This window comes from Ochotona princeps, chromosome 2 (genome assembly GCF_030435755.1).
Source record: "Ochotona princeps isolate mOchPri1 chromosome 2, mOchPri1.hap1, whole genome shotgun sequence".
NCBI classification, from domain to species: Eukaryota; Metazoa; Chordata; class Mammalia; order Lagomorpha; family Ochotonidae; genus Ochotona; species Ochotona princeps.
In genome coordinates this window covers 33,826,600-33,838,634 of record NC_080833.1, presented here as the reverse complement: position 1 = coordinate 33,838,634, position 12,035 = coordinate 33,826,600, and the positions used below count along the sequence as shown (strand labels likewise).

General features: G+C 48.7%; 1 protein-coding gene across 4 annotated transcripts in view; it reads right to left on the bottom strand.

The window, feature by feature from the left end:
* Positions 1-11,743, bottom strand: part of KDM4A (lysine demethylase 4A) — a 42,839-nt gene extending 31,096 nt beyond the window's left edge. Inside the window, exons 1-6 of one of the 4 annotated variants that reach the window (XR_009247509.1) lie at positions 11,632-11,743; positions 8,953-9,128; positions 7,529-7,704; positions 5,524-5,638; positions 3,183-3,376; positions 248-299 (exon numbers count right to left, since the gene is read on the bottom strand). Coding sequence is in view for 3 of the 4 variants with exons in the window: in XM_004591489.3 (XP_004591546.2) it covers positions 250-299; positions 3,183-3,376; positions 5,524-5,638; positions 7,529-7,704; positions 8,953-9,090 (673 nt within the window). In the remaining variant the exon portion in view is untranslated. Of the gene's footprint in view, positions 1-247; positions 300-3,182; positions 3,377-5,523; positions 5,639-7,528; positions 7,705-8,952; positions 9,129-11,059; positions 11,239-11,330; positions 11,418-11,631 lie in introns of those variants that run through there. The other 3 variants (XM_004591489.3, XM_058680065.1, XM_058680059.1) reach the window with 3 other exon arrangements.
* Between the last annotated feature and the right edge of the window lie 292 nt (positions 11,744-12,035).

Below are 12,035 nucleotides of genomic sequence, written 5' to 3'. Positions count from 1 at the left end.
ACAACTACAAATCTACTATTGAAGAATACATGTTAAGAGAACCAGGACACAAAACAGTTCAGTTACAACTTTAACTCTGGGTTTTTGGCAGAGGAACCAGGTTCAACAGCACTAGCTTGGCCTGCAGCTGAGGGGCTGAGGTCACTGCTCCGGCTCACTCCCACTCACCCCGACCTGCAGGCCTACAAAAGGCCTTATAAGAACCTGATCACAGAGAGCCAGGAGCACGGCAGGTGGCAGACACAGTACCTTTGGCAAGGCGTTCCAGTCGCTTTCCATGTTCAGGTGGGACAGAGTACCTGCAAGCAAGCAGGACAGAGCATCAGTTGCTGGGCCCACCCTCCAAACACCTGGGGAGAACAGACCTCTCAACTCCCAACCCTAGAAACCAATCTGGAGAAACAGAGTACTAACTTGAGCCGCCAAGGTGGAGCCCACACAGTGGTGAGTGAATTTATTTCATCTATAGTTCAACACTTAATAAGACATTTATTGAATATTCACCCAGAGCCAGGATTTACGGCTCGCAATGTTTCTCTCCTTTATAATGTTGTACATGTAATAAAATTTGAATAAGAGGAAAAAGGATGACATTCTACAACCTCAGTATTTTTTCTTAATGCTCCTGGCAGAGCTTGCAAAATTTAACTGGCAGCAGGATAGATGGAGAACGGAAAAAGCCACAGGTGGATTAGAACTTAGAGACCCAGCCCCACTGTCTGTATATTCACTTCAACTCCATAAGCACTACACTGATTACGCAATAATTACTCATGCACCTGTAGGGTGTCCAGACACCCAAGAAACTGCTGCTTATGTGCACGGGTTAAGTTGCCATAAGGGACACTTACATCCCATACCAGTTCAAATACCAACTACTCCACTTCCTTTAAAAAGAAAAAAACAATTATTTTGGGGGGGGAAGGCAGGGCTACAGAGAGAATGAAAGATGGAAAGATTTTCCATCTGCTGGTTCACTCCCCAAATGACTCAAACAACCAGAGCTGAGCCAATCCAAAGTCAGAAGATTCTTCTCTAGGTCTCCCATGCAGGTGTAGGGTTCTAAGGCTTTGGGCAATCCTCCCTGCGCAGGGAGGGGGTTCAGAAGTGACACACATATGGAGTACTGGTGCTTGCAGGCAGAAGATTAGCCAGCCCCTCACTACTCCACCTCTAATCTATACTCCTAGTGAGATTCTAGGAGGCAGAAGACGATAACTCAGGTAGCAGAGAGGCCAGTGGTATGGCACACAGGGTTAGGCTGCCATCTGTTAATGCTAACATTCCCTTGAGTACAGGGCTTCATCTCGGATCCAACTCCTGCAAATGCACCTGGGAAAGCAACAAGAACAAGAGATGGCCCATGTATCTGAATTCATGCAATTCATGTGGGAGACCTGAATGAAGCTCCAGGATCTGGTTTTGGCATGATCCAGCCATGCGTGCTACAGCCATTGGAGGAGTGAACCAGTGGATGGAAGAGATCTCTCTCTCTCTCTCTCTCTCTCCTTTCCTGTCCACCCCCACCCCCTTGTTCTGGCAAATGAAACACTTTCAAAAAGCAAAAAATGGGGGCCCGGCGGCGTGGCCTAGCGGCTAAAGTCCTCGCCTTGAAAGCCCCGGGATCCCATATGGGCCCCGGTTCTAATCCCGGCAGCTCCACTTCCCATCCAGCTCCCTGCTTGTGGCCTGGGAAAACAGTCGAGGACGGCCCAAAGCTTTGGGACCCTGCACCCGCGTGGGAGACCCAGAAGAGGTTCCAGGTCCCGGCATCGGATTGGCGCGTACCGGCCCGTTGCAGCTCACTTGGGGAGTGAAACATCGGATGGAAGATCTTCCTCTCTGTCTCTCCTCCTCTCTGTATATCCTGCTTTCCAATAACAATAAAATCTTTAAAAAAAAAAAAAAAAAAAAGCCAAAAATGAATGAAAAAAATAAGTCCTAAAATTTCATGTTGACCGGAAGAGGTTCCTGGTTCCCGGCTTTGGATCGGCGCGCATCGACCCGTTGCGGCTCACTTGGGGAATGAATCATCGGACGGAAGATCTTCCTCTCTGTCTCTCCTCCTCTCTGTATATCTGGCTTTGTAATAAAATAAATAAATCTTTAAAAAAAAAATTTCATGTTGAAAGCTTTTGCAAATTCTTTAAATTTTACATTCTGAAAATCTTAGCAGTTTTTAACCTTTAAAATCTACTCTCAAGATTCCACAACAACAACAAAAAACCCATCCCATACAGTTTCATCATGCAACAAAACAAAGGAGTGCTGAAAAAAACGAAAAGTTATCGGAAGGACTGACACGTACCAGACATCTTAGAGCAGAAGTCCTTGGAGGACTACATCTGAGTTAAGAACCAGAAAACCTCTTACTAAATGACAGAAACTCCCTGCCTGGGAATTTTGGAATAAAAAGTGGTGATGAAAAAGAAAACTACAGAATCTACAAGTGAAGCTACAAAGAAGGAAGCAGCAAAGTTATGTGGTAATTACAGGCACAGAAGGGTTCCCCCTCCCCAGAGATTACAGAATGGAAAGCATGTGGAGGCAGGAAAACCTCCAGCAAACAGATTTTAGGGCCTCGCACAATAGCTCAACTGGTTAATCCCTTGCAAGTGCCAGGATCGTATATGGGCACCAGTTCGTGTCCTGGCTGTCCCATTTCCTATTCAGCTCCCTGCTTATGGCCTAGGATAGCAGTGAAGGATGACCCAAAGCCTTGGAACCCTGCATCCACAAGCGGGACCAGGAAGAAGCTCCTGGCTTCAGATCAACTCAGCTCTGGCCTCTGCACAGACTTTGGTCTGGCCCACCTCTAGCCATTGTAGACATTTGGAGAGTGAACCAGTGGATGGAAGATCCCCCTGTCTCGCCTTCTTTCTGTAACTCACTCAGCCTTTCAAATTAACATGAAAAACAATCAATTAAAAAAGCAAATAAACAAATTGGAGCAGCAAATGGACCTAGAGCAGCTGATTTGGCTTTTAATCTCTCACCAATGGTCCTAAGTGCTGTGCCCTCTCCACCTCCCTACCCCAGAGAGCTCCCACAGCATCATCACAGGAAAGCTGATTTGCACTGTATGGACCAGCCTGCTGACCCCAGGGTTCCCTATGGCCGCTGGAGGAGAGCAGCCCTACTCAGACATGAGAAGCCAGGTGCTGACCACAGGCTGACTTTACCAGGACTTGGGTTCTCCAAAGTGCAGGTAGTTGATACTGTACAAGTCCATGTCTTCGGTGTGCCATGCAAAGGACGTCTTCCACATGCCGAAGTACAGGTATGGGGTATTCACCCCCTCAATAGTGATCCCGCTCTCCTTTTCCACCAAGTCCAGGATCGTTTTCAGCCGGCCAATATTCCACTCATCAACATGCTGCAAAGTTAAAGTCCAGGGCAAATTTCATTAGAATATGAACAAAAGCCCCAGGCCATGCATCACAGCAGTCACAAGTAAACTGCCACATTGGACAAAGGCTATACAGTGGGTTCAGTTCTCAGAGAGCTTAGGACACCTCTTCTTATATCAGAGTGCCCCTATATCCATTTCTGATCCAGCTTCCTACTAATGCACATGGAAGGCAGCAGATGACAGCCCAAATTACTTGTTTCCATTCCCCATAAAGGTTGATCTGGCTGCCAATTTCAGCCTGGTGAAGCCCAGGCTGTTGTGGGCATTCAGGGAGTAAACCAGTGGAGTAAACCAGTGGTTGGAAGCCCCATGATAGTCTATTTGGCTCATCTCTCTCATCTCTCCTCACCTCTCTGCCTCTCAAATAAATAAAACTTACGTTTGCAATGTCTTTTTTCCCAATTAGTAATGGTCAGCTGGGAACCCTGCTCTCCAACTAAGGAGGATCCAGATTACTACACATTGTACATAGCTCCCCCATCCCATCCCAGACGCTTAAAGCAATTTCCTGCCATTCATCCCTATCAGGCTGAATTCTCACTACCTTCAAACAACTGTTATCAATACACAGAATCCATTCTTTAAACTTTTTCCTTCAAACAATTCATAGAAAACATTACAGCTAATCCACTCAGGGCTATGGCCAAAGTGAGGCAAGTTAAACTACTGCCTATGATACCAGCATCCCATATGCCACTGGTTCAAGTCTAGGCTGCTCCACTACTCTGTCTGATCCAGCTCCCTACTAATGCCTTTAGAAAAGCAGCAAAGGATGGCTCAAGTATTTCGGTTCCTGCACCCACATGGGAGATGCAAAAGAAGCTCTTGACTTGGGCCTGGATCAGTCCTAGTCATTGCAGCCATCTGGGGAGTAAACCAGCCAATGATAAGGCTGTCTCTCCCGCTCTGTAATTCTTTAAAGTAAAATAAATAAATCTAAAAAAAAAGAGCGATAATCCCTTAAACTCCATACAGAGGTATTTCTTTTGTTGTTATTTAATCATCCAAGGAGCATCGCAAAGGGCTGGCATTATGGCATGGAACAGGATAGGCTGTGGCATGTGATACCAGCATCCCATTGTGAAGTGCAGGTTTGAGTCGTATTTGCTCAGCTTCTGATCCAGCTTCCTGTTAATATGTCTGGGAGTCAACAGATAATGACTCAAGCCCCTGCCACTGATGTGAACAACTTGGATGTTGTACCCGGCTCTTACCTTTGGCATGGTCCAGTCCTGCCTATTGTGAACATCTAGCGAGCAAAACAGTGGTTGGAACATATCTTTCTATGTCTCTCCTCCCTCTATGCTGCTCTGCCTTTCAAAAAATAAATCTATGTTTAAGACTTATTTGACAGGCAGATTTACAGACAAAAGGCACAGATCTCTCATCCCCTGGCTTACCCCTTAAATGCCCACAATATGACCAGAGCTTAGCCAATCCAAAGCTAGCAGTGAGGAATTTCTCCCAGATTTTCCATGTGGGTGTAGGTGCCCAATCCTTTTGGGCCATCCTCCACTGTTTTCCCAAACTACAAGCAGGGAGTTGAATCATAAATTAAACAGCAGAATCCCAAATAGGAGCCCAAGTGGGATGCTGATGCTATAGAGGATTAACCTACTACACCATGCTTAAAAAGAAAATCTTAAAAGGAAAAAAAGACTGTCTCAAATATTCCCTCTAAGCCAAATTTATGGACGCTCCTTATGCCAGAAAGCATTACATCCTAAGCCAATGCTGGTTAAAATAGCTTCTGCTACAGAACCTCATTTGAAGACTGAAAAATCTAAGTACATTTCTGTGCCTAACTATGTAACATATTAATCAGGGATTTTTGTTTTCTTGCGGAAACGACACTGCCTCTCCCGCATTTCATTGGCTGTGATCCATCCCACCCTTTCAAGAACTCATCAGCTGCCACCCACAGGCTATGCTAACAGCCCTGGAAAAGAACACCACATCATCCAATTCATACGTAGAGTGGGAGAAGTGCAATCCAGTCAGTCACATGCAAAACCCACCGTCAGCTGCTCCTGGAGCCATTCACTCAACTATTGGGTGCCTACTGTGCGCAGGAGCACACTGCACACTTGCTGCAGCTCAGGGAGTCTCACCTTTTCGTAGAGAGTACCGTTCACATCGGCACCATAAATGGGAGGATTGAATGTGAGATTCTTCCAGTATTTCCGCTCAAGCTCTTCAAATTCACTGTAGCGTGGGGTACAGTACCTTTCAAAATGTTAAAAAAAAAAAAGTTGAACGACTTACAGAAGACTGAATTTCTTTATTTTAAACATTTATCTATTAATTTGAAAGCCAGAGTTACAAAGAGAAGCAGAACAGATTTCTATTCACTGGTTCACTCCCAAAGGATAGCAATTGCTAGGAGTGGGCCAGGCTGCAGACAAAAGCCTAGAACTCCATCCTGGGCTCCCACAGGGATGCAGGGGAGCAAGGACTTAGGCCATCTCTCAAGGATTTCCCCCAGGAAATAGGATTGGAAGGATGGCAGCCAGGACATGAATGGGTGCCAATATGGAATGTTATTGCTACAGACAGAACTTTAACCTACTATTATACCATAATTCCAGCTCCAGGAATACCCTTCAAAAATATCACCCAGGCAGCCATTTGGGAAACGGGTTGACAGACAAAAAGCTAAAGTGGGGACCTCTCTAATTAAGAGGCCCAGGGGAGAGGATCCAGGATATGGTTTGAGAGTGCGGCCAGTACAGGGCATTGTTTGGCAAGCAGAGGCTTAATTTGCTGTACCACAATACCAACCTTGGGACTAAGAAAAAAAAAATTAGGATTTGTGCTGCCTCCCAGGCACAGTAGCAGGAAGCTGGACCCAAAGAGGAGCAGCCAGGACTCCAACCAGCACAAAACATGACAAGCGTTGGGAACGATTGTGCCACAGTGCTCTACCTCTGATCCATGCACACAGGAGACCCAGGTCCTGGCTGTGGCCTGGCCCAGCCCTGGTTGTTGAGGTCTTGGGGGGGAGGGGGCACAGGGAGGAGGGATGAAGCAAGGAAGAGGGAGATTCCTCTCTACCCTTCAAATAAAATGAAAATAAATCAAAAAATTTTAATGAAAAAAAGGAATCTAGGGCTAAGAATCCAAAACTCAGGGCTGATTACTTGAAAAGCACAAAAGATATCTTGAAAGGAGAGAAACCCTAGCAGGTGCAGACAGGAACTGACAGACACCTGAAGCTTCTGGTGGAACCACATGAGAAATGAAACACACAGGTTTGGCCCCAGTGCCCTGGTCAGACATGACACAAAGCAAGACAAGACACACCATGCTCACAGGCCAGGTGCAGCTCAAGTTCTCAAAGTTGTCAATCAAGCTAGATCTCCAAAAGAAATGTGATTCAGGCAAAAAAGACCAAGAGCAGAAAAAGCATGAGCAAGTGACAATGAGGACAAGGCACAAAGGGCCACCTCCGGGAGCACGACGACCACAGGGGTAAGACCTGGTTCTGGGCTCGTCCACGGTGAAATCTCAAGACCAAAAAGCTTGGGAAAAATAAGCGAGGGTGAAATGTGGGAGGAGAGATTCGGCAGGAGCAGCCTGCCAATGAGAACAATAGGAAGGCATGCCCTGTGAAGCTGAGAAACATCACACAACACAGACTGACAACGACAGGCCTCCTGAAACCACAGAAGCCAGGACACACGAGGGATGGAGAAGTCCAGAACACACCTAGACTGTTCATTCACTCCCATTCAGCCAATGTCAAAATGGAAATGACAGCTGCAGCCACAGTGAGGCATTCAAACATGACCAACTCAGAACGACACCAAGAGGAGCCAGGGACACTACGAAAGTCACTTTCTGGTCAGCGAGTGAAGCTCCCTGAACCACCTCCAACATGGTCCTCTGCAATCCACAGAAGGCCAAACCAGAGTCGTCCTGGGGTGGGAAAGGAAGGTGCCGTCTCTGGGCACACAACAGGACACAGCAACTAGAGGAGGAAACGCACACGGACAGAACAGGAAGGCAGCAAGAGACTGAGGGGAGCAAGCACACTTGAGCAGAATGGGAGCAGTCCGGGAGGCAGCCACACGGGCTCCCAGTTACCAGCACAGAGAAGGAAACCGCCCCACTCACTTGTCGCTGTTGGCAATCTTGCGGAACTCGCGGACGGTCATGGCTTTCTTCTGGATGTTGTACTGAGTGAAGAGACCAGACTGCCCTGTCACCAGCTGCTGGATGGGGGCAGGGATGACCAGATCATCTATGTCATCATATGAGGTGCGCGGCTTCCACTCCTTTGGAGGAACAACCTGTAGGGAACACGAGAACTAGACAAGTGAGAAGTCTGGCTGGCGGGGAGAGCTCAGGAAGCCTACACCCTACAGCTTGACAGAAGTTTACCTAACAGTGACCTGGACTTAAATAAAGGAATCCCACTGTCAGGCCATGCTAACCCACACACAGTCCTGCACCAACTCATGGCCCAAGGTAACAAATGATGCTCGCTCTCAGCTTCGGTGTCTTACGTAGACACCAAGAAGAGGCTGAAAAACTGATGGTCTCTCAATCTAACAGTCCCAGGATCTTCTAAAACCAAATAAAATACAAGCCAGTGTTGTGGCACAGTGGATTAAGTAGCTCTCAGTAACATTAGCATCCCACATGAGCACCAGTTCAAAACCTGGATGCCCGATTCCAGCTCCCTGCTTGTGGTCTGGAAAAGCAGTGGAGGATGGCCCAGGTGACTGGGTTCCTACCATCTCTGCCGGAGATCCAGATGGAGCTCCAGGCTCCTGGCCTCAACCAGGCCCAGCCAGGCTATCTGGGGAGTGAACCACTGGATGAAAATCTCCAACTCTATCTTTCAAACAAAAATGTTTTGTTTTGTTTACTTACTTTTTAAAGATTTATTTTTATTGGAAAGGTAGATCAGATTTATAGAAAGGAGGCAAAGATCTTTCATCTGCTGGTTCCTTCTCTTTGCAAACCTGCTTTTCTGCTAAAATAAAATCTTAACTATACATATAGAGAAAAAGGAACATGTGCAAATGGCCAGAAATTCAATGCAGAAAAGTTTCCTCTGGCCTTTTCGTTTTTTGAGGATCCTTCCAGAAATGCAGCCACTTCATCTGCAGGGATTCAGCAACTTGACTGGGACAGATACAGGAAGGGCCTGCTTTGATTTGGGAAAAAAATAACTACTCCAGCTCATAGTAGAAAGAATACAAAGCAGAGATCCAACTTCTAACAACAAGGACCAGAATCCTCCTGGGAGTTGGCCTTGAAGAAAGCCCCCAAAGGAAGCCAAATTACCGTCAGGGTGAGACTGAAAGAGAGAAGTCAGATGGCACAAGATGGGGAGGGACAACCCCTCAGGTGCATAAGGACAGAAAGGCCAGCCAGGCTCAGAGAGCTAGCTTGTCCTTCCCCCTTTGTGAGGACTCAAGTCTCTCTAGAAGCATCAGGTGTTAACAATGGGAATTAACTTGCAAATGGGACAACAAGGCTACTCAACCTTCAGAAAAATCCCCAGGAAGCTGCTGCCTGTGGCTCCTTACCTTGGCTAGCCCAGCCCGGTGAGCACCTTGCGATTCAATATAGGCGATGTAGCGACTGAAGTTCCGGAACTCTTCCATGGTTGGATAAAACGTCATGATCCGGGCACTGGGATTCAGGATTTCTGACTCAGAAGCCATGTTCGCTCCTTTGTAAATCACTTCAGCCAACCAGAAATCTGAAATACATTATGTGTATAACAGTATATGAAGTGGAATTAATAGCAAATGCTGGAGCCAGTGTTGTGGCCTAATGGCAAAGCTGTTGCCTGTGACACTGGCATCCTGTATGGGCACCAGCTCTGGTCCTGACTGCTCCACTTCAGATTCCAGCTCCCAGCTAAAGCTCCTAGGAAAGCAGCAGAATATGGCTTAAGTACTCCAGCCCCTGCCACCCAAAGAGATCTGAAAAAATTCCTACACCTAGCTTCAGTTTGGCCCAGCCTTAGTCCTTGCTGCTATTTGAGGGAGTAAACCAGTGGTTGGAAGATCTCTTTCTCCCTCTCAGTAACTACGCCTTTCCAATAAATAAATAAAAAGCAAGTGCTGGGACTGTCCGTGATGAAACAAGAATAGATAATGTAGAAATCTTGAAGCATTAAGACCTCATGTCTGGAATGCATCTCTAGGAATTATTTAAATGAACTAGAAATGCATACACTAACAGTTCTGTTATTTAAAAGAACTAGAAATACATACAGTAACATTCCATCTATCTATGTATCAAACTGCATGTATCCAAATCTCACACAGACTTTCAGCTGAGACACTGTACTATGTTTCCCATCCAAAGGTGCAATCATTCTGCCCTGATCTTTTCAAGTTACTCTTACTTACACCCTTCTAATCACTTCTCAGAGTACTAAACACACCATAACCTGAACTGAAAAGCCATGAGCTCCTTTCCAAGGATTCTGGATGGCAAAGGCAAACTGCCTGGCTGCAAGATGACAGACAACACCTCAGTGTTTTAAAAAAGTTCTTTGAAAGGAACAGCATGGCAACTTTTAAAACCTCTCCTGAATCAGGTGACTTTTCTGCAGGCCATAATGAAGACAAACTAGAGACAAGTTCAAAGGCACTGTGCCCTGAACTCAAAGACAAAATGAAACAGGTAATAAACTAGCAATACAGGGCAAGCTTCATCACTGATGAGAGAAGGCAAAATACACATTTTCAAATGGGAATTGTAGTGGCTGCACCACTCTCACTTGATGACCAACTAGAGAAGGCAACCAAACCAGCCAAAAGAAGGTAGCTCAGAAGCAAAACTAGTAAATTCTTGCCTTCTCTGAACTTCCAAGAATGGGCAGCTCTAATCCCATCCACCCCCACCCCCACCCCAAGTCCCGGTCCCACTCTTAGCAGTCTGGCTCCAAGAGCTCCATTGAAAGCTGGATGTCCCATAAGGACAAAACTACTTCCCATCGATCAGCAACTTGGCATCGGATAGGCAAACGACAGGTACAGGAGGAAAGACCAACTGTCCCAGCCACAGCCACACCAAGGCATACCCCCAGCCAGGTGCTTTCCATGAACATAATAGACAATTTGCATGGCAGGTCTACTGTTATGCCAGGTGTACAGAGCAGGAAGTCTGCCCACAGTCCACTAAGCTGCAGACACCCTAACCCCGACCCGGACTAGATCGGTTTCAAGCGCAGCTCCAAATCCGGAGGGACCTGAAGCTTCTACAGCGTTCAGCACTTTCTTAAAAAAATAACAATAAAGAGGATTAAGAAAAATCGGAAGGCAAGCTTCAAGCTTCTGCAAATTTCACAGCAGCACCAGTCTATCAACTCAAGGTTGGGACCCTGAAGGGGGCCTCCCAGCTAGGAGCTTCATCAGCCTCAGGCTCTATTCATCTCCGAACGCCAGGGAGCAGAACAATGCCCAGCCCGCCGCAGCCTACGGAGCCGGCAGAAAAACTGCTTCCCCAGACTCAGCTCAGCTGCTCACCCTCTCCCCCACCCCCAGGCCTCGCACTGGGGAAAGCTCCCGTCCCCGAAAACACCCTCCCTCCCGCACCCCAGCAACAAAGCCCAAGGGGTGCGAAAGCTCCGACCGGCTCGCGAGTCCAAACTTTGCGCAACGAGTTACTGTCCCGGACCTGCGCCGTGACCTTGCCCGTGCACGTGTACCAGCCCTCAGGAGCTCCGCGGGCAAAATGGGGACCCCAGCCCCCTGCCCCGCACGATGGCCGTGATGAACTTCGATGATGCAAGCGACAGCCCCAGAGCTAGGCCGGGGACTTGACCGCTCCACACGGCCGGCGGCTGTTCACCAGCACCTCCAGCATCCGCCTACTGCCCTCCAGTCGCCCCCACAGGCACCGCGCCGAGCACGGACACCACCTGCAGCCCGCCCGCCCCGAGGCTCACCCGCCACAGGTTCGGCCCCTCCCGGCCCCGCCGCCCAGGCAGGCGACGGAGGCCCAGCCGCAGGAAGAAGAAAATAAGGCCCAGAGGACCCGCCCCCCTCTCCCGACGCCCATTGGCCACACAGGATTGGAAAGGGACAATCACAGGACGCACTTGACAAGCCCTTTCTCCCATTGGGCGAGCCACATGCCGATCACTCCCCGCTCCAGAAACACCCCGCGGCCCCTCCCCCACCGGAGCGCACGGTCAAGGCTTCCAGCGGCACCCCGCCGAAAACCATCCACACCTCTCCGACTCTCACCTACAGCCCGAAGTCCCGACAGGCCTCAGCCCCGATTTCTGCTGTCGCCACCGGCCGATCGCACTGCTTGCACAGCAGGCGAAGGACCTAGCTCCGCCTCCTCCAAAGTCGGCCTCTGCGCAGTCGCACAGCGCCCCCCCCGCAGCCGACCAATCCGAGGGCGGCTCTCGTGCCTCCCAGAGCCAATCAGCAGGCGCAGCCGCCGCCTCGGAGTCTGGGAATATCCATCTCCTCAGCCTATGAACGGCCTCCCGGGCTGTTGCCAGGGGGAAACGCGCTCCCCTCGGGAGCACGGCCACTGAGCATCCCGGCTGGTGGCGGAGCCGGCCAATCAGGGGCAGGCTTCGGGCCTCCGGGCCTCGACGGGGCTGAAAGCGGCCAGCACCGGGTCCACGGGGCTCCGG